At 42.5% G+C, this 17,454-nt stretch overlaps 7 protein-coding genes across 8 annotated transcripts; 3 read left to right on the top strand and 4 right to left on the bottom strand.

Annotated features, from left to right (window-relative positions):
• Nucleotides 1–4: 4 nt before the first annotated feature.
• Nucleotides 5–3,630, bottom strand: LOC115759584. Its single transcript, XM_030700551.1, has 6 exons — nucleotides 3,419–3,630; nucleotides 2,860–3,358; nucleotides 1,690–2,799; nucleotides 1,386–1,632; nucleotides 1,183–1,325; nucleotides 5–1,121 (listed from the first exon to the last, which is right to left on the bottom strand). Exons 1-6 carry the CDS (start codon nucleotides 3,610–3,612, stop codon nucleotides 54–56), a joined length of 3,261 nt encoding a protein of 1,086 aa, XP_030556411.1. The 5' UTR covers nucleotides 3,613–3,630; the 3' UTR covers nucleotides 5–53.
• Nucleotides 3,631–3,861: 231 nt separating this feature from the next.
• Nucleotides 3,862–5,367, bottom strand: LOC115759457 (26S proteasome regulatory subunit 6B). The gene is made up of 2 exons (XM_030700389.1): nucleotides 4,605–5,367; nucleotides 3,862–4,550 (listed from the first exon to the last, which is right to left on the bottom strand). The coding sequence occupies exons 1-2, from the start codon at nucleotides 5,131–5,133 to the stop codon at nucleotides 3,877–3,879; spliced, it is 1,203 nt and encodes a 400-aa protein (XP_030556249.1). The 5' UTR covers nucleotides 5,134–5,367; the 3' UTR covers nucleotides 3,862–3,876.
• A 6-nt stretch (nucleotides 5,368–5,373) lies between these two features.
• LOC115759455 (probable Dol-P-Man:Man(7)GlcNAc(2)-PP-Dol alpha-1,6-mannosyltransferase) lies at nucleotides 5,374–8,082 on the top strand. Of its 2 annotated transcripts, none has more exons than XM_030700387.1 (5): nucleotides 5,374–5,950; nucleotides 6,013–6,186; nucleotides 6,250–6,403; nucleotides 6,463–6,834; nucleotides 6,893–8,082. In XM_030700387.1, exons 1-5 carry the CDS (start codon nucleotides 5,692–5,694, stop codon nucleotides 8,001–8,003), a joined length of 2,070 nt encoding a protein of 689 aa, XP_030556247.1. In that variant the 5' UTR covers nucleotides 5,374–5,691; the 3' UTR covers nucleotides 8,004–8,082. The 2 variants fall into 2 exon arrangements, with proteins under 2 accessions (XP_030556247.1, XP_030556248.1); XM_030700388.1 differs by having other exon boundaries at nucleotides 5,869–5,946.
• An 11-nt stretch (nucleotides 8,083–8,093) lies between these two features.
• LOC115759458 lies at nucleotides 8,094–8,802 on the bottom strand. Its single transcript, XM_030700390.1, has 2 exons — nucleotides 8,684–8,802; nucleotides 8,094–8,630 (listed from the first exon to the last, which is right to left on the bottom strand). Exons 1-2 carry the CDS (start codon nucleotides 8,711–8,713, stop codon nucleotides 8,346–8,348), a joined length of 315 nt encoding a protein of 104 aa, XP_030556250.1. The 5' UTR covers nucleotides 8,714–8,802; the 3' UTR covers nucleotides 8,094–8,345.
• A 158-nt stretch (nucleotides 8,803–8,960) lies between these two features.
• LOC115759503 (uncharacterized protein F21D5.5) lies at nucleotides 8,961–10,911 on the top strand. Its single transcript, XM_030700444.1, has one exon. It carries the CDS (start codon nucleotides 9,301–9,303, stop codon nucleotides 10,885–10,887), a length of 1,587 nt encoding a protein of 528 aa, XP_030556304.1. The 5' UTR covers nucleotides 8,961–9,300; the 3' UTR covers nucleotides 10,888–10,911.
• LOC115759504 (ADP-ribosylation factor-like protein 2) lies at nucleotides 10,826–11,689 on the bottom strand. The gene is made up of 3 exons (XM_030700445.1): nucleotides 11,516–11,689; nucleotides 11,100–11,454; nucleotides 10,826–11,037 (listed from the first exon to the last, which is right to left on the bottom strand). The coding sequence occupies exons 1-3, from the start codon at nucleotides 11,578–11,580 to the stop codon at nucleotides 10,903–10,905; spliced, it is 555 nt and encodes a 184-aa protein (XP_030556305.1). The 5' UTR covers nucleotides 11,581–11,689; the 3' UTR covers nucleotides 10,826–10,902.
• An 84-nt stretch (nucleotides 11,690–11,773) lies between these two features.
• LOC115759505 (cytochrome c oxidase subunit 7A, mitochondrial) lies at nucleotides 11,774–12,590 on the top strand. The gene is made up of 3 exons (XM_030700446.1): nucleotides 11,774–11,876; nucleotides 12,026–12,394; nucleotides 12,456–12,590. Exons 1-2 carry the CDS (start codon nucleotides 11,859–11,861, stop codon nucleotides 12,278–12,280), a joined length of 273 nt encoding a protein of 90 aa, XP_030556306.1. The 5' UTR covers nucleotides 11,774–11,858; the 3' UTR covers nucleotides 12,281–12,394; nucleotides 12,456–12,590.
• Nucleotides 12,591–17,454: the final 4,864 nt, after the last annotated feature.

Below are 17,454 nucleotides of genomic sequence, written 5' to 3'. Positions count from 1 at the left end.
GTCTGGAATGTAAAACAATGTAAAGCAATTGTTACAAACACTCTAAATGTTTATTAGTCAAGATTAGGTTCGACTGGCGCTTCTAGGCGAAAGCCTAAGCCGTGAAAAATTCGGTCGATACTAGCTTTGTAGTCCTTGAGATGAACACGTTGTAGGAGCGTCACATACACAAATGGTCCGTTGTAGGTAGCTAGGTTCTCATAAAATTCCACAGCCAGCGCTTGCATTTCTTTAGGTTGCGCCTGAGACAAATACAACACAACAATGCTAAGCAGATCATGAAGATGTTTGCCCTCAAGCTGCAGGCTGCGTATAAATGATGCCAGATGCCGTAGCAACTGTAACTGCAGCTTATATTCCTGGGTGGGCGCTCGCAAAGTTTCCGCGCTACTGTGGTAACTGGCCGTCTTCAAAAACTGCTTAAGCTGAGGTATCACATCGCTAAGACTGCGCTTTAAGATAAAATCTTTAGCATGCAGGACGAGAATGTGCAATAAGTTGAAGCAGCGGCTTAGCACTATCGAGTCTTTTTGACGAAATTTTTCGACCAGCGGCTGCCATAACAGATGGACTAGAGGCAGCAGCTCGTCTTCATAGTCGGCGAGCAGTGGCACACCAGTAATAAGGCATTCCAGTGCAAGAATTTGCTGTTCTTGCTCAGACTTTGAAAGAAACTTGATAGACTGACTTATAATCTCCTTGACAATTTCAATGTGTTGTGGCAGAATGGGCTTTGATGGCGGCTCCACTGACTGATCCTCAATTTCTACATCGTGCATATTTATATCTGGTTCTTCATTAGGCGCACTATTTAAATCAACGGGAGTGTCAGTTCGCTGTTTATTTAGCACATTTAACCAAGTGCTTAGAATATTCTGCTCCTCATCCAAATGCATTTGAATGTCGGCGATCTCTGCCGCAGTAGCACTTTGCCAGCTGACCGCATGCCTCAGGAACGCATTGAAGACGCGCAAATATGAATGTATATTGTCCGTCTGATGTGACTTGGCGCATTCCTCGCATATTGTTTGGAAAATACTTTCCAAATGGGGCACATTCCCACGTGAGCTGTACTGCAACACAACTGTGAGTATATCTACGGCTTCACTGCTCTCGGGTGACTGCAATGGTAGATTTCCAAATTTTGATTGTGACTTCTGTGACCGGACATATTGAGCTTACCTTCTTTAGCAGCGCATTGAGATGAAAGGTTAGGTAGTCAGTGGAGCATTCTATGAAATGTGAGGGTGCTGCATATTTCAAGGCCAGCTGCATTGAAACGAATGCAAATGTTGCTGCTTCATGGACCATCGTGTTACTGCTGGCTGTAGTAAAGCGTTGACATGTAAGGTTACATATTAATGCACTGACATAATACTACTCACCTAACTTAAGCAGCACTTTGTGCAAGCTGCGAAATATATGACGATCAAACGTATCGCCAATAAACTTAGCACAATGCCCCAGAGCATCCAAAACCAGGCAGGTGTGCAGCACATTGAACTGTGCATCCGCAATGCTCACGCGATTATTGACTGACTCGCTCTCATCATCCGAATCACAATCCTGCGTGCGGACCTCTATCGCGGACGAGTAGAGACCAGGCGTGTGATCTTTAAACCAGGAGGAAGGCTGCGTAGTTTTAGAACTTGAATAATTTATTAAGTAGCGTTTGCGCAAAATGCTTACCTTGTCGACCTTAAGTCGCCAGGCTGCATCCGGCTGAAGTGCCAAATGCCAGTGCTCTTCGGCTAGTAGTTGATCCACAAAAAGTTGTGCCAGCGATAAACGGCTTTCGCGCGCTACTCTTTGCTGCGGCGATATCATAAGCGTCATTAACAAAATCGATTCATTCATGGCTGAGCTGCGTCGTTCAATCAAATCCTGGCAAAAGTCAAAGATTAGGCGATTTATAGACGGCTCAGCGCCCAATAATGCAGCAATGTCATAAAGAACATCTAAGCAGCGTTTGGAGTTGAGATACTTGAACTGGCGCCAAGACAACTTGGAACATTGAGCCGCCAGCTCCTTAGCACTGCCCTTTTGGATATGCCGTAGCGAGTATTCCTCATTAAGCAATTCGCGCGATATACGCTGATCAAGCGCCGTCAGCAGACACATGACAAACAATTCCAAATTCTTTGGTAACAGCAGCAGCAGCTGCAACTTGTCAGCGCTGAGATTCCGCAGGTATCCCTTGAAAAAAAGCAGCTCCGATAACTGTTCGCTGTCATCACAGCGCTGTAGAATGCGTGGCCATTTGTTAAGATGCGCGTCCAGAAGCATTTCTGCATTCTCGTCAAAGATGCTCGCACAGCTCGGCTGCTGCTGCAGCTGCGCCAGGTTCTCACGGCACATTTTTGCTATATCCTCCTCCGCATCCTCCGACAAAGCTAAAACACTCTCCAGCAAATGTATAAAACTATGTTTCAAATTGTGAGCGCAATTCTTCAGGAGTAAGCAACACATTTCCGCGTACATTCGACGCACTGCAACAGAGCTGTGGGCGCGCAAGATACTCGTTGCGACAAAGATGATGCGCATATGTTTTGATGTGGCTGCTACCCACTGGGCAGAGCGTAGACCAGTTTGGAGCTTCTTGAGGCGCTGCTCGTTCTGCTCAAGACTTAAGCGCTTGCTGCCAAATATGTTAACGTCATTCAACAGCTCATTGCTCTCGCCTTTGGGAGTGCTAAAAAGTGATTGGAATGCATTCACGTCGTAGCGTGCTTTGCTAAACTCCTCTGTGGTTTCCTCGAACATAATACAGGTGATGCGGCCCAGGGCCTTAATGCCCAACTGAAATATTATTTAAAGTCTTCCATTAAAAAGCTCAAATTGTGTTTTGCTAGCACTTACGGATTTGGTTGATTCGCCAACCTTATCATCAGCCATCGCTGTTTTGAAGAGCACAGTAACGATTTTGGGCAGGAATATGAATATGGTGTTGGCTATCTGGTTGCGCAAAACCACGTCGCCAGCATCGGCATCATCGTGCACATAGAAGAGTACCATCAAGCCTTCCAGCGATGAATTGACCAGCTTGCGATACCTTTCCCTTGAGATAAAATCAATGAAGGTGAGTAATATTTGGCCTAAGACCACGACAGCCTCCTTTCCATAAAATGTTTCGAGCACATCGCTTGTGGAACGTTGCAGGGCCATTGTTATGCAGAGTACTGCCGCCAACTTGATTTCCTCGGAGAGATCGGGTTGCATTGCAGAGCCATTGCGATCGCGAATCTGCTGCAGGACCACCACTAGAATGGAGCGTAAGGCTTTCTCCTCCGTCAAGTAGAGCTTGGATACAATGTGTCGCAGGCAATCCAACAAGCTTGTGCGCAGTTCCTGACTTTCTCTGCACAGGACACATAATTAGTTGGGAAAGCTCACATTTGTATTATTCCCTTTTACTTACCCTGTAAGTTCACCCAATTTAATCACAAGCGGGACTACAATTTGTATTTGAAATATGCGTATTTGTCCAAAGTCAAATCCCATGACTTCTTTCTCTACATCCGACAAGTTGGCTTTATTAGGGTGCTGTAGGAAATTTTCTATGGCAGGCCTAATACGCGTCACATATGTCTCCACCGAGGAAATTTTGGCCATAATTCATATATTTAAATAAACATCTACTTTAACCAAGAACAAACTGAAAATATGCGAAGCAGAGAGAGCGGCAAGCGTAGAGTCGATCAACAGCTGGTTTGCCTGCTGAGTGCCAGTCACATGTTTACGTATGCGAAAAAGCCGTTAAATTAAAAATGACATTTCGCGCCATTAAATGTAGAAAATTAAGTAGTATTGCATTGCGATGCATTTAATATAAACAGTTCTTGGTTTTTTTTTTTAAATAATTTTTATATTAAGAATTTAATTATAAAATTCGTGCTGAGCCTCATCCTTGCGCACGCTTGTCTTGTAGCCTTTTTCAAAGTCCTTAGCGTGTGCGATATAACGATTTTCACGAACTGCGTGCATTCCAGCTTCCTGGCAAATCGCGTTAATGTCAGCATTCGAAATTCTGTCCGGGCGAGCAATAAGCTCCTCCAGATCAACGTCTTCGGCGAGATTCATTTTGGCAGTTATGGTGGTGAAAACCAAACGCTTTTGACGGCGATCCGGCAACGGGAACTCGATCTTACGATCCAAGCGTCCAGGGCGCAGAAGAGCCGGATCTAAGGTATCAGCGCGATTAGTAGCCATAATAACCTTAATGTTGGTTGTTTCATCGAATCCATCCATTTGATTCAAAAGCTCCAGCAAAATGCGCTGAACCTCACGATCGGCGCCTGTCTGAGCGTCAAAGCGTTTAGTCGCAATAGCATCAATTTCATCAATGAATATCACCGATGGCGCATTCTGCTTGGCCAGCCGGAACAGGTCACGCACCATACGTGGTCCCTCGCCCAAGTACTTCTGCACAAACTCCGAGCCGACGACGCGAATAAAAGCGGCTGTCGTCTGATTAGCAACCGCTTTGGCCAGCATTGTCTTGCCGCAGCCGGGAGGGCCATAGAGTAGTACGCCGCGCGGTGGGTCAATGCCTGGAGATATAGATGTTTACGTAACCCGTTAGGATCAGCTTAGGCACAGCTTACCAATTTGCTTGTACAAATGAGCGTGTGTCAAGGGCAGCTCGACAGCCTCGCGTATTTCTTGCTTTTGCATATCAAGTCCTCCGATATCCGCATAGCTGACGTCAGGTTTCTCTTCCGGCGACAGCATGGATATGGTGCTATCCGCCTCCGGTGGCACCAAATCTACCAAACAGTTGCTCTGTTTATGCAATGCCACAGAAGCCGACGGCTTGAGCTGCTCTCTATCAATTGTGGACAACACGCGCACATAGTAATTTGAGCCTGTGGTTGAGGCAACAATTCCGGTGTTTTCATCAACTGCCTCTAGAAATTGGCCAATAACCAGGGGCACAGCCTTGGCCCGCTTAACTTCTTCCTGAGCATGTAGGTACTCCTTTTTCAGATTGCGCTGCTCCTCCTTAATGTAGTCTTCCTGAACTTGTAGCAATTCCAGCTGCAGCTGTAATTTCTTATACACTACATAGCAGTCACTCTCATCCAAGATTTTTGGCTCTACGTTTTCCATATTTTCGTCTTTGGACACTAACATATTTTTCTATTTTGCGTGTTTGACAGAGGGCCAGCCGATGAGAATGACTTGAAATTTCAAATTGTATAAACAAAAGTGTTGTAAAGAGTTGTCAACGTTTGCCATTCACGTCGAATGCAATCGCGTGAGTGCGTGAGTGCGTGAGTCACGAGCAGCTGTTAGTGAGACCTGTTGTTGCTTTTGTTCTTGTTGCTATGTTCTTGTTGTTGGGTTCAACGTGGAACGGTTCTATTTTTAAATCAAATTTCGTTTTTATTTTGGAAATGTAAATTCTGCTCCACAGAAAAAACAAATATACATTGTATGTCTGGGTAATTGGACACACTTGGCAATGCTGAAAACTAAATAGCCTCTGACAAAAAGTACAAACATTGTTGACGCCGGCCGGATTATTTGATGGTACAAAATACGTCACCAGTGAAATATACGTGCATTTACCAAAATACGTAGAATTTGGTGCCAAAGCAATTATGGCAATTATGTAATATGCCAATTTGATATCCAGCTTAGCGGCAAAACATATTTTGAATTCTTTTGCCTTGCCTGAAACTGTGCAAAATGGACAAGTTGGTGTTCCTGACGGCCGCGGCCCACCTCGTCTACACACCCTTCACTAAGGTCGAGGAGAGCTTCAATTTGCAGGCCATGCATGATATTTTATATTTGCGCAATAATTTCACACAATATGATCATCATGAATATCCAGGAGTTGTGCCACGCACGTTCATAGGACCGCTCATCATATCAATATTGTCGGCGCCGTTTGTGCTGCTCTTCGAGTCGCTGAACATCAATAAATTCTGGGCACAATATGTAGGTAAAAGACACTTGTAAATAAACACTGCCCACCCGATTCTAATGCTAACATATCATTCACAGTGCGCCTTGTCTTGGCTGCATCTATTTCATTTGCTTGGAATAACTTGCGTCGAGCTGTAACAAAGATTTATGGCGTCGAAGTTCGTCTGTGGTTTACGGCAATTACCATATCACAATTTCACTATATTTTCTACATGACGCGTCCTCTGCCGAACGTCTTCGCACTGCCATTTGGTTTGTAGTCCTATTATTTATTGTTAAATACATATTTATTATTTTAATTTCGTCTGATTTTAGTGCTCTATGCAATTGCTTATTGGATGCGTGGCCAAACGAAACCCTTTATCATCTGTTCAGGCATTTCGATAATTGTATTCCGCTCCGAGTTGGCGATTTTCTTGGGCTTGCTGCTTGCTCTGGACATATTGCAGCAAAAGTTGTCTATTGATGGGTATGGCTAATATATATATTGCCTGTTCTCCCTGTTTAATAATTGACCTTTCCCCTCAGTTTGCTAAAGATCGCTTTGCCAGCTGGTCTGTGTATTTTGGCAAGCACTGTGTTGGTAGATTCGTTCTTCTGGCGTCGTCTACTGTGGCCCGAGGGTGAAGTGCTGTGGTACAATACGATACTTAACAAGAGCTCCAACTGGGGCACATCACCATTTTTGTGGTACTTTTACTCTGCTCTACCTCGTGCTATGGGCGCCTCGTTGGCCTTTGTGCCCATTGGCATTTACTTTGAGAGGCGTCTAAGGCCCTTGGCTCTTTGTGCAGTGGCGTTTGTATTGTTGTATTCAATACTGCCACACAAGGAGCTTCGCTTCATAATATATGTGTTTCCTGTTTTAAATATTGCAGCAGCGTGCGGTTGCGAACGCTTGTAAGTTGAAATATTTTCATTGTTTTGCCTATATTGAAATGTCTATTTTATTTGAAAGGTGGAAGAACAGGGCCAAATCGGCATGGCACAGCTTTCTGGCGATCCTTGCAGTCGCACATTTGCTATTCAACATGGTAATGACCATATTCCTGCTTGTTGTTTCTGGCACTAACTATCCAGGTGGAGCAGCGCTATCTCGATTACATCGTCTGGAGGTGGCCAATCCAAATGTTTCGGTGCACATTGCAAACTTAGCTGCGCAGAGCGGCGTATCGCGTTTTATGGAAATAAAAAGTAATTGGATCTACAGTAAAGATGAAGCGATGAACTATACTCAAGCCGAAATTGCGAACTACAGTCACTTGTTGGTGGAAGCGAAAAATAAGAACAACGCGGACCTGTGGGCAACGCTGCAGGAGGATTTTGAAATATTGGAGTTTATAGATTGCTTCAATAGCATCGGCATACAATACAACTCCATCTTGCCAGTACGCATCAAGACTAAGCCGTGCATAGGCATTCTGAAGAAGCGATTAAATGTGGAAAAGGCTTCTCGACATCAAAGGAAGCCAGCAAAGGATAAGAACTCAAAAGAAAATCCAAAAAACAAACGCAAGAAAGACAAAATTGAAGCAGACAATTCTAAGCAATATCAGGATATACCATTGGTGGAAGACGAAACTGATATTGTTATTAAAGACCCCGAGCCGATTGAGATTTCTGAGCAAATGGCAAGTTTAGAGGACGATTACGACGATGGAATAGTAGCTACTGTGGAGGAAACATCATTGGAACAGAATGCAGATGGAATTGAAGCAACTAAAGAAATCAATTTTCAGGAGTTGCGTAATCTTGCTTTAGATCATACAACACGTAAATCACGTGCTGCTACTAAACTCAAAATTCGAAAAATAATTGAACAGCACTACAGGTCCAAGGGAAGACCTATCGAAAACGATTCTGCGGAACAGCATAAAGCGACAGGGGCGCGCACTGGAATGCGTCAATCGGTAAAGTCAATCATTAAGCAAGAGAAGATCAAAGAGATGATTGAGCAGATCGCCACCATGGATCTGACACGCATCTGCGACTTGGAAAAGACATCGACGAAGGAGTGTTTGAAGCAGGTTATTGACAAGATTGACGATGGAAGCATAAAAGCAAATTGACAGAAATGTATTTACCCCTTTGAGTCTGGCCTTATTGTTATTAGTAAAGCTTAAATGAATATTTATAATAAAGATATTACCAAAGTTAAATTCAATGCAAATGTAAATTTTATTCGCACTGAATGAAATGCTGCAGTCTTAATAATGTAAATTGCGGGAACGTTTGTGACATCAAAATGATTAAATTTGTTTCTGATATTTACTAAACAGTAACATTACCTCATGTTGAGCTTCATCAACGTGTACTAAATATATAATTAGTGTGTGTAATTATATAGGAATTGAATGGCTGCTTAAGTCCATCTGATTGTAGGCAGCCATAATTAAACATTATCTAGTAGCTCAGGCCAATATATAGCCGAACCATAGATATATATCGCCAAGTGTACCCACGAGGCAGAGCAAAAGGGTGAGTCTGTACAGAATATTGTCCATGCCTCCACCCTTGAGGAATACGGGTTTTCCGTCGTTTTCCTGAAATTGCTTCTGCAGCTTGGCCATCTTGGGTGTTAGCTTTCCAGGACCACCACCACATTTGTTCATATCAATCGGCGATGGCTGAATCGAACGATTCAATATAAGCATGGGTGCAAGAGAGTTACACCCATTGACTTCACGCAATAGGGGCTGTTCATGTTTAATAAGATGGCGAATAAATTAAGGTAACTGCAAATACTTACGCGAAATTTAGTAATAAAATTCCTCTGCATTTTGGAATAAAATTTGTAATAGCAGATAATTTTCTGTGGTGTGAATCAAAGTTGAAATTTTCAGGAATGAGCCCGACAGCAAACCTAGCCTACTTACGAAGTTTTAAAATAAGAAACTGATTTACGTTTATACGTAGAAAAAAAATAAAATAAAAGCCTACTATTTATTTATATTGTTCATCGAAGAAACTGAATTCAAAAATTTTAGTTTCCAACGTATTTCGAAGGTGTGAAACATATCTGAAATAAGTTTTTGCAGATTATTTCGAAGAATTAAGAAAAACACAAACTATCCGCACGAATTTTCACGCCCAAACCAAAAACCGAGTACTTTAACCGTTTGCTAACTTCTAGGTTTTTACGGTTTGGGCTGTTTCATATATATAGAAAACAGATTTTAAAATGATTCCGCCAAAAATATCGATAAATGTGGCACCTGATATCGATTGCCAAGTATCGTAAATGTGTAATATCGATTACATACTAAACATCCGTACGATATTCACAACAATTGGCGAAGCGTTTGCGAATTTGCTGCTTATCTGTTTATATTTCTTAAATCCATAAATATAATCAGAAAAGCAGTAATGTCTTTGGCTAAATATATAAATCGCTCCGTGGGCAAAGCGAGTGCAGAGGTTGCCTCGCGAATCTGTACACTGAAACCCATGGAGGCCGAACATTGTGCTGTACACTTGGCAAGCGGCAAAAATGTTGTTGGACGCAGCAAGGAAACCGGCATCCGTGATACGCGCTGTTCCAAGAAACAAGTTCAGCTTCAAGTTGATTTAAAACTGGGACGCATTCAGTTAAAGGTGCTCGGGCTGAATCCTTGTGGCATTAATGGCGTCATGGCTATGCAGGACACGGAATGCGAGCTACAGCACGGCGACCTAATAGAAATTGTCTACGGGCGGCATCCATACGAGATAGTCTTCAATCCTGCACCAGAGAATCAGAGCCAGTGCCAAGAAGGCAGCACAGAGGAGCAAGCAACAGTTCCAGTGGGTGCTGCCACTGAGGAAGAGAAGTGGGACGCGGTTGCGAGTGGTAAATTGGTAATTTACAGCAGCGCCGGTTTGACTGCTTCCGCGAAGATTGCTGGCTATGATATGGATGGTACCATTATTAAGACAAAATCCGGGAATGTATTTCCGAAGAACACAGACGACTGGCAAATTATATATCCCGAGGTGCCCGAGAAGCTACTGCGTTTGCACCAAGACGGCTTCAAAATTTGTTTCTTTACCAATCAGGGCGGCATAGCGCGCGGCAAAATCAAACTCCAAGATTTTAAAGTAAAAGTCAAAAACATAGTAAGCAAATTGGGTGTACCCGTGCAGGTCTTCATAGCCATAGGCAATGGTTACTATCGCAAGCCATTGCCAGGCATGTGGGAACATCTCAAGAATGAAATGAATGACAATGTGGCTATAAATCTGGATCGTTGCTTCTTTGTTGGCGATGCAGCTGGCCGACCAGAGACGGGCAAGGGTGTCTCCAAGCAACGTAAGGATCATTCATTGGCTGATCGTCTATTTGCTACCAATATTGGCGTATCTTTCTACACGCCCGAGGTTCATTTTCTGAACAAGCGCGTTGAGCAGTGGAACAAGCCGGATTTCGAGCCCAGCACCGTGGATAACCAAATACCACAGTTTGAGCCAGATGATCTACAGCTTGGCAAAGACAAATGCGAGATGATAATTATGGTTGGCCTACCGGGCTCGGGCAAGAGTCACTTTTGTGCCGAGGTGCTCGGTGGCAAAGGTTACAAAATCGCAAATGCGGACAATTTGGGTAGCACACAGGCGTGTCTTAATGCTTGTCAGCGTGCGCTAAGCGCTGGCAAGTCATGTGTAGTGGATAATACCAATTTGGACGTGGCATCGCGTAGAAAATTTGTAGATCTTGCCGTGGCAAAGAATAGTTCTTGTCGTTGTTTCGTGATGAATGTGACGGCGGCGCAGGCGAAACATAATATTGCCTATCGGGAACTGTTGGACACTGGACACTCTTCAATTAATGACATGGTTTTCAACATGATGAAGAAAAAGTACCAGGTTCCTACTCTGGACGAAGGCTTTACCACAATTCACAAAGTTAATTTTAAGCCGCAGTTTTCCAACGATAAGGATGAAAAATTATACAAAATGTATTTGCTTGAGAAATAGCCGTGGCCATGTATTCTAATCTAACGTAAATATTCGTTTAGCAATATCATCTATAAGCCAATCCATGGAACTTAATAGCTTCTCTCCAGTTACTGCGCTAACCCCAACCACCAACCAGTGATGTGTGGTGATATCATCCAAACATAGTATCTGTAAACCATAGTGTTAAAAAATTGAAATCTTTAAAATAAATATATGTTGAAGTACGAGACCTCTTTGATTTCGTTTGAGTTTAGAGCGCCAGGCAAATCCTGTTTGTTGCACAGCACAAGTAACGTGGCGCCAGCCAAGCGCTCCTCCTGAAGCAGTATTTGCATTTCTTGCTTACAGGATTCCATGCGCATACGATCTGCACTGTCCACGACCCAGACAAGACCATCAGTACACTCAAAATAGTTGCGCCAATAGGATCGCAACGAACGCTGTCCGCCCACATCCCACATGTTTAGTGTGTAGCCATTGTGTTCCAGTGTCTTAATATTAAAGCCCAAGGTGGGCGAAATTTCGTCAATGGGCTCTCCATTAAAACGCTTGAGGATTGTTGTTTTTCCTGCGTTGTCCAGCCCACTGTAGATGTTAAATACCATGAATCACAATATCTCAAAACTAAAAGAATGTATATACTTACAGCAGTAAAATACGCATCTCCTTTTCCTTTTGACGCATCTTTTTCAATACTGTTAAGAAGCCCATGGCGTCTTTCAGCTGTTTCTTGTCTTTTAAAACTAATAAATTGAATGTATACTGAACAGTTGCGGCAATACAGTTATAACTATATATTTGTTGTGAGTGGCGCCCACGAACAATGGTGAATGGCAAATCTATGCGAATGGCATTTTCGAAACGATGTGGCAACTATGTTCTCCATAGACGTCAAACAGCTGTCATAATCTGAGGCCCGTAAATTTCTTGCTTCAGCACTTCAGACCATTTGCATTTCGATTGCTAAAAATAAAAATATTTTGAGCAAAATGATGAACCTATCCAGAGTGAGTATAAAATTGGAAACATTATTATTTATGGACTATGGAGCTTCCGATTTATCCATTACATTCTCCTGGAAGAATGTATATATTATGATTTAATTACGTAAGATTTGCTGGAGCACCCAAACTAACCGCACATTTTGTTATCATAGGCCGTTGTGCGCAGCTTTGCTACTACCAGCTCCCGTCGTGCAACTGCGACCAGCAAGGATCAGATTGAAAAGGGTTACTTTGAAATCCGTAAGGTGCAGGAGCACTTCCAAAAGAAGGACGGCAAGCCCGTTTTCCTGAAGGGCTCCGCCTTCGATAGTGTGCTGTACCGCATCACCATGGCGCTTGCCCTGGTCGGCATTGGTGGCATGGGCAAGCTTTTCTGGGAGCTCAGTGTGCCCCAGAAACAGGAGTAAGGCGCAAGCAGTATAGTCTAACCTTTAAGCTAAGCCATTACCTGCAAATCCGTAAAACCATCCCCGGCACATTTGTTGCAGCAATGTTACCTTATATTTCTGTGTTTTGATAGCGTAAGTAGTGCATAAATATATATATATTTGTGTGGTCTTATCTAATTGTAATATCTTGCAGAGCTGAGAGCCCACAACACCTCGTTTACAACCAAATCGATTGTTGCTTGTGTTAGAATAATTAAGTTAAAAGTGTGTCTAAACATTCGCAAAAGCATTTCAAGCTTGGAAATATAAGAACTTGTCTGTAAAGTAATAAGATAACAAGAAGTTTATTTCAGCAGCCTAAGTTCGGTTGGGTTTATATGCCGATTTGCCGTTTGACTTGTCTGCATACATTTTAGCTTTTGCTTTTGCTTTATAAACATGAAATTGCATTGACTTTAAATAAACAAAAACAGCGCGACAAAACGAAAATCGCCGCCGCAGTGTCAATGTGTCGGGTTGGATGTGGCGAGGAGTCCGATTTATAAATCAAAGGGCGGCAACTCGGCGCGTTGCCTTTGGCATGGAAATGTATTTTAAATCGAGCGAATCATGCTGCGCTTTAACACACATTGCCGCACACACACATACACACACACACACACTCACGCACAAGCAGCAACAACATGCATGTTGTGTGTTTATTAATAACTGAAAAAAGGAGCAACAAAAACAAAATAACGAAGTGCAGAAGTGCAGCGAAATGTGCAATTTAAGGCGTTTTCATTAGTTATTTCTCCATAAACACTTAAATAAAACTAAAGCATTTAAAATGTGTATAAAAAAGGGAAACACAAATATAGCCATTTTAAGAGTTTTCTGTGCAATTTACACATATTTACACACATTTGTGTGTGTGTGTGCTTGTGTATATGGGGGAGAAATAAGTCGAAGAACAACTATTTTGCTATTTCATTTGCCGTTACGGTACATTTAAATTTTGAGATGTGCACGCGAAGCGCATTAAAACGAACGCGAGTTTACCGTTAACATATTTGGGCGGATGTGTGTAGGTGGTTCGGTACTTGGTTGAACTAGAACCGATTATTCCTTCTGGAGAACATTGTAAATGCGGTTTCCGTGCATTTTCGGTTTGCTCTCCAAAACTATTATATCTACTTCTTTTTTTTGGCTTAATTAACCGCACAGTCCCTTTGCTGTGGAAGAAATGTGCACTTGTCGTAAACTTATTATATTTCATAGACTGTGAAAAATGTGCATATGACAAAAATATGTGGCCAAGGAGCGGGTCCGAACGGGATCAGCAGAGCACCATCAAGACGGCGAGCCCAACTCCGACTAACTGCGACCGGCTGTCGTTCCACGCGACTGCCCACAGCCAAATTACAATAATAACTCAAAACGCATAGAAGATGCGCAGGCTAAATGTTTTGCATCAATCCTTTGCCAAAAACAATATAAAGAACGGGCAAACAAAAGGGCCGGGCATCTGAGTAGCGTGTAGAATCAAGAATCGAAAAATGTGTTTCATTAAATGTTATTTATAGTCAGCAATTTTATGCATTTAAAGCGCGTCTATCAACGGCAGCATCAGCATCTGCATCTGAGCATCGCCATGCGGAAACGACGACGACGCCATATTGAAATTAACTGTGGCGCGCTCTCATGGATGAAGGGTGCGAGAGCGAGATAGCTATAGATATAGGGTGAGCGCCATTGCGACCCCAATAGATGCCGTTCCTAATGCATGGCATGGCAACTTTCACCTTTTTCAGAATCGTTTTGCATTTGTTTGTTTTTACTACGGCATAGATAATTTTGTAGTTTTCTTTTTCACGTGAAATATTGCCGGGCAAACGGCGCGCGCTCAGATCCAGGCCTTTGCCTTTGCCAATGCTCCACAGTCGCAGTCGCAGCAGCCGCAGCCACAAATCAGAATGTCGTTGAAGCATTCAAGTGCAACCGGCGTGAAGCGAACTCGCTGCTGCTGCTTCTGCTGCGGCTGCGGCTGCCTCAGTCTCCGGCTGCGTTGCGGCAAATCTGGCCAACTCTCAGATGAACGGCCGTTGAGTGAGCAACGTCAGCGTTCCATCTATTGTCAGATTGTCGTCGTCTTGGTCTTCACTGCCGCCGGACAGGGACCCAGTAGACCTTCAAACGGTTTTTGTGTATCGATCGATCGATCGATCTATCCAGGCACGTCCCACACGTCCCACACAAAACCAGTTTGGCCTATTAACACTTCGATTACAACTCAACTTTTTTTTTTTTTGCCGCCGCTCGAGCAGCATTTTTCTGGGTGGTCTTGAGCGACGCTTTTAGTTAAATTTTTGATTTATTTGAGCTTCAATTAGTCGTTGAACAAATCTGTTTATTTGCTTTTAATTATTGTTTGAAACCACAATGCCGTGCCCCTGGCACAGGTTAGAGGGCGACTCATACTACCCAACTCCCTAACAGTGCCCCTTCGGCAACTTTGTGGCTTGATGTTGTTGCTTCCGAGTCATGTATAACTGGCCTGAGTAAACCGAAGAGAAGGTTTTTAATTAACACCAACAATATAATTTACGAAAAACATCAAATACGCGCGCATTATTAATGCATGTTTAAGTGATTTTATACACATTCAGATCAAGTATAAATATTGCTAAAGCCCCCCACCCGCAAAAAAAAGGTGTTGGAATTAAAAAGGTAATTGTTCAAGTACAATTACTTTAAGCGATGCATTCATTAAAGATGTTTCCGTTTGTGGAACCATAACGAGAATTCCAAATTTAATTGTACACTTTGGATTTTAATTAACTTTTTAAGCAACGCTAAAATGTATAGCTTATAAATAATACAATATAATGGTGCGCGTATTATTTATTTTTATATAAAACTCATACATGATTGAATCTGGGGATTGTGTTTTAATAAACAAACAAAAACAGACTGCATGCTCTTAAAAATATCGAAATGCATTTGGAAAATTTATAAACCATAACGCCCCCAGACACTGGGAATGGGCTTGAGAATGGGAGCAGCACCGAAAGCGGCGGCGGCGGCAACAACAAAATCAAATCAGCGTGAAAGATGCGCTTCCCATTTTCCGCCGCACCAGCAAATACGTATATGCCTAGGAAAAGAGCGTGAGGCAGATATTTGGCCTGTGAAATTGAAACCGACGAGAAGTAGAAACATGTGTCCAAATCTTGCACACAGCCGCTGACTTGTCCAGCGCAGTCTACCGCGCAATATTACAAACAACTTCATTGGATCGTTAGTGCGGGTGCGAACCTCCCGGATCAGGTGACAGTTGCGGTGCGTTGCCTCTCAAGTGAGCCGCTTCAGGGTTATTCCAATAATTCATCGTTAACTGCAATTGCGCTGAGCCATTTTATGTCCACGTCAAGGACGCAGCTCTCAAGTGGCTGCCGACCGTTGCACAACATATTCATCAACGCCTAGTTGATCCCGTCTAACGTGGTGCATCCCACCTTTTAAGTGCCTGCTCGTGTAGCTGGCGTAGACAATTCGACGCTTCCGTTCAGCGTTTACACCCTTTGGTCGGCGTGTTATGTAAGCTGGGATGCCGACTTCGATGCTGCTCCGAATATGTCAGTTTTATAACACATTTTGCCCACTTTACGACACTTGAACTACCTCATCCCCTCCCCCTCCCCCGCCCCGTTCCACTTTCAAATCCGCGGACGCCTCTGTCACGGATGCGCCTTTTGTTTTCTCAAGTGTCGCGCATATTTTCTTTGACTTCGCGATGCTGTTGTGCTGTTATTTTTGCTGGGTGTTATAACACAAAAATAAGAAAGCCAAAAACACATAATATTCATTTGTTATGCTTGTCATTTGTCGCCGCTGGCGGCAACTTCAAAGCATGTCACCCAATTTGTTAAACGCAGATAATTTCGTCTCCATCTTCAGCTGGGCTCGTCTTTACGGCATGCGGCTTTTAATTTTCGCATATGGCTAATTATTATAATTATTTTTGTTTTGACTTATACATATGTATGCAACTTAAGTCGTAAAGTATTGGATCGTATACCAAAAATTCAAGGGGTAAAATTTCCCTCTTAGAAGTCGAACTAAACATGCTTCCAAAAAATGCTCCACATCAAAAGCAGCTATCTACATTAGAGGGGTATTGAAATAAACATATATAAAAGATCGGACTAAAAATCATTTTCAAACTTCCTTGTTTAAATTCATGTAGGTGGAGTTTGAAACTTTTCGGAAAAACCAATCCGCCTTGGTGGAAGTGGAGAGTAAAAATTTGGGGGTAATGTTTCCGGATCAGATGCATTCCAAGGATATTTAAGAATATTCATTTGAGATACACCCATCATCCCAATTGGCCCTTCTCAAGCTTATTTGCAGAGTGTCTGTGAAAATGCATTCAAAATTCACAATAATAATAATTGTATTAGCAAAAATTCATGTTACGCTCGTTCAACGCCTACGAATACGTGTTCAGCGATGGCGAAAATTCCGCCCATAACTATATACAACTTAGTGACAAAGGTTCAGGGAAACATTCAAGTTTATCCTTCGATCAACCATATACCTGGGCGTTCAAGATTGGTCGTGCTTTGCCAAGCCCGATCGGGTTTAGTTTATTCTGAAAACTCTATTCAAAAACTTATTAAATACCTGTCTGATCTCTTTAAGAAATTTCATCAATGGGTAGATGATTAAATCGACTTTAAACTCATTTTAAAATATCTACGTGATATATTTGATAGTAGATAGCTAAACTGTAAGTTTTACTTGAATTCATGAGAATCACATAGTAGGGCGGCATTTGAAATTCTTTCCTTTTTTAATTTGGAATGCAGCGGAGGAAGTTTCAAAAAGTCAAGTAAGCGAGGCTTACAGCCGTCGTTTGGCATTGCTTGCGCGGACAAGTTTTCAACTTATAATTTTGATCAATAGTTTTCCTATTTCCAGCTAATGGAAAAAATCATGATCATTAGCTGGAAATCATGACCATCAATCAGCCAGTCAGAATGCTTGATAATATCAATTCGGTATAGAGCCACATCCACATTTGAAGAAGTAAATCTTAAATAAACAGTTCCGACTTTGGAAGTTATTATAAGAAATTGAACAAGCATGTAAAAAGCTAGTTACAACATTTCAAATTTTGCTTAGAAACTAAGCAAAATCATTCACAAAGC

This window comes from Drosophila novamexicana, unplaced genomic scaffold (genome assembly GCF_003285875.2).
Source record: "Drosophila novamexicana strain 15010-1031.04,08,12 unplaced genomic scaffold, DnovRS2.1 tig00000308-arrow-arrow-pilon, whole genome shotgun sequence".
Lineage (NCBI taxonomy): Eukaryota > Metazoa > Arthropoda > Insecta > Diptera > Drosophilidae > Drosophila > Drosophila novamexicana.
This window is presented reverse-complemented; position numbering and strand designations above follow the sequence as displayed.

Excerpts from the sequence above, each read along its gene's own strand:
- LOC115759584 (XM_030700551.1), bottom strand. The coding sequence starts at position 3,612 with ATGGCCAAAATTTCCTCGGTGGAGACATATGTGACGCGTATTAGGCCT. Across the intron at positions 3,359-3,418 it reads AAATTGGGTGAACTTACAGG|AGAAAGTCAGGAACTGCGCA; the intron begins GTAAGTAAAAGG and ends TGTCCTGTGCAG. Across the intron at positions 1,122-1,182 it reads TCAATGCGCTGCTAAAGAAG|TCACCCGAGAGCAGTGAAGC; the intron begins GTAAGCTCAATA and ends CTACCATTGCAG.
- LOC115759457 (XM_030700389.1), bottom strand. The coding sequence starts at position 5,133 with ATGTTAGTGTCCAAAGACGAAAATATGGAAAACGTAGAGCCAAAAATC. Across the intron at positions 4,551-4,604 it reads TCATTTGTACAAGCAAATTG|GCATTGACCCACCGCGCGGC; the intron begins GTAAGCTGTGCC and ends CTATATCTCCAG.
- LOC115759455 (XM_030700387.1), top strand. The coding sequence starts at position 5,692 with ATGGACAAGTTGGTGTTCCTGACGGCCGCGGCCCACCTCGTCTACACA. Across the intron at positions 5,951-6,012 it reads ATTCTGGGCACAATATGTAG|TGCGCCTTGTCTTGGCTGCA; the intron begins GTAAAAGACACT and ends TATCATTCACAG. Across the intron at positions 6,187-6,249 it reads CGTCTTCGCACTGCCATTTG|TGCTCTATGCAATTGCTTAT; the intron begins GTTTGTAGTCCT and ends GTCTGATTTTAG.
- LOC115759458 (XM_030700390.1), bottom strand. The coding sequence starts at position 8,713 with ATGCAGAGGAATTTTATTACTAAATTTCGC. Across the intron at positions 8,631-8,683 it reads ATTTTATTACTAAATTTCGC|CCCCTATTGCGTGAAGTCAA; the intron begins GTAAGTATTTGC and ends AAACATGAACAG.
- LOC115759503 (XM_030700444.1), top strand. The coding sequence starts at position 9,301 with ATGTCTTTGGCTAAATATATAAATCGCTCCGTGGGCAAAGCGAGTGCA.
- LOC115759504 (XM_030700445.1), bottom strand. The coding sequence starts at position 11,580 with ATGGGCTTCTTAACAGTATTGAAAAAGATGCGTCAAAAGGAAAAGGAG. Across the intron at positions 11,455-11,515 it reads GAGATGCGTATTTTACTGCT|TGGGCTGGACAACGCAGGAA; the intron begins GTAAGTATATAC and ends TAACATCTACAG. Across the intron at positions 11,038-11,099 it reads ACTCAAACGAAATCAAAGAG|ATACTATGTTTGGATGATAT; the intron begins GTCTCGTACTTC and ends TATGGTTTACAG.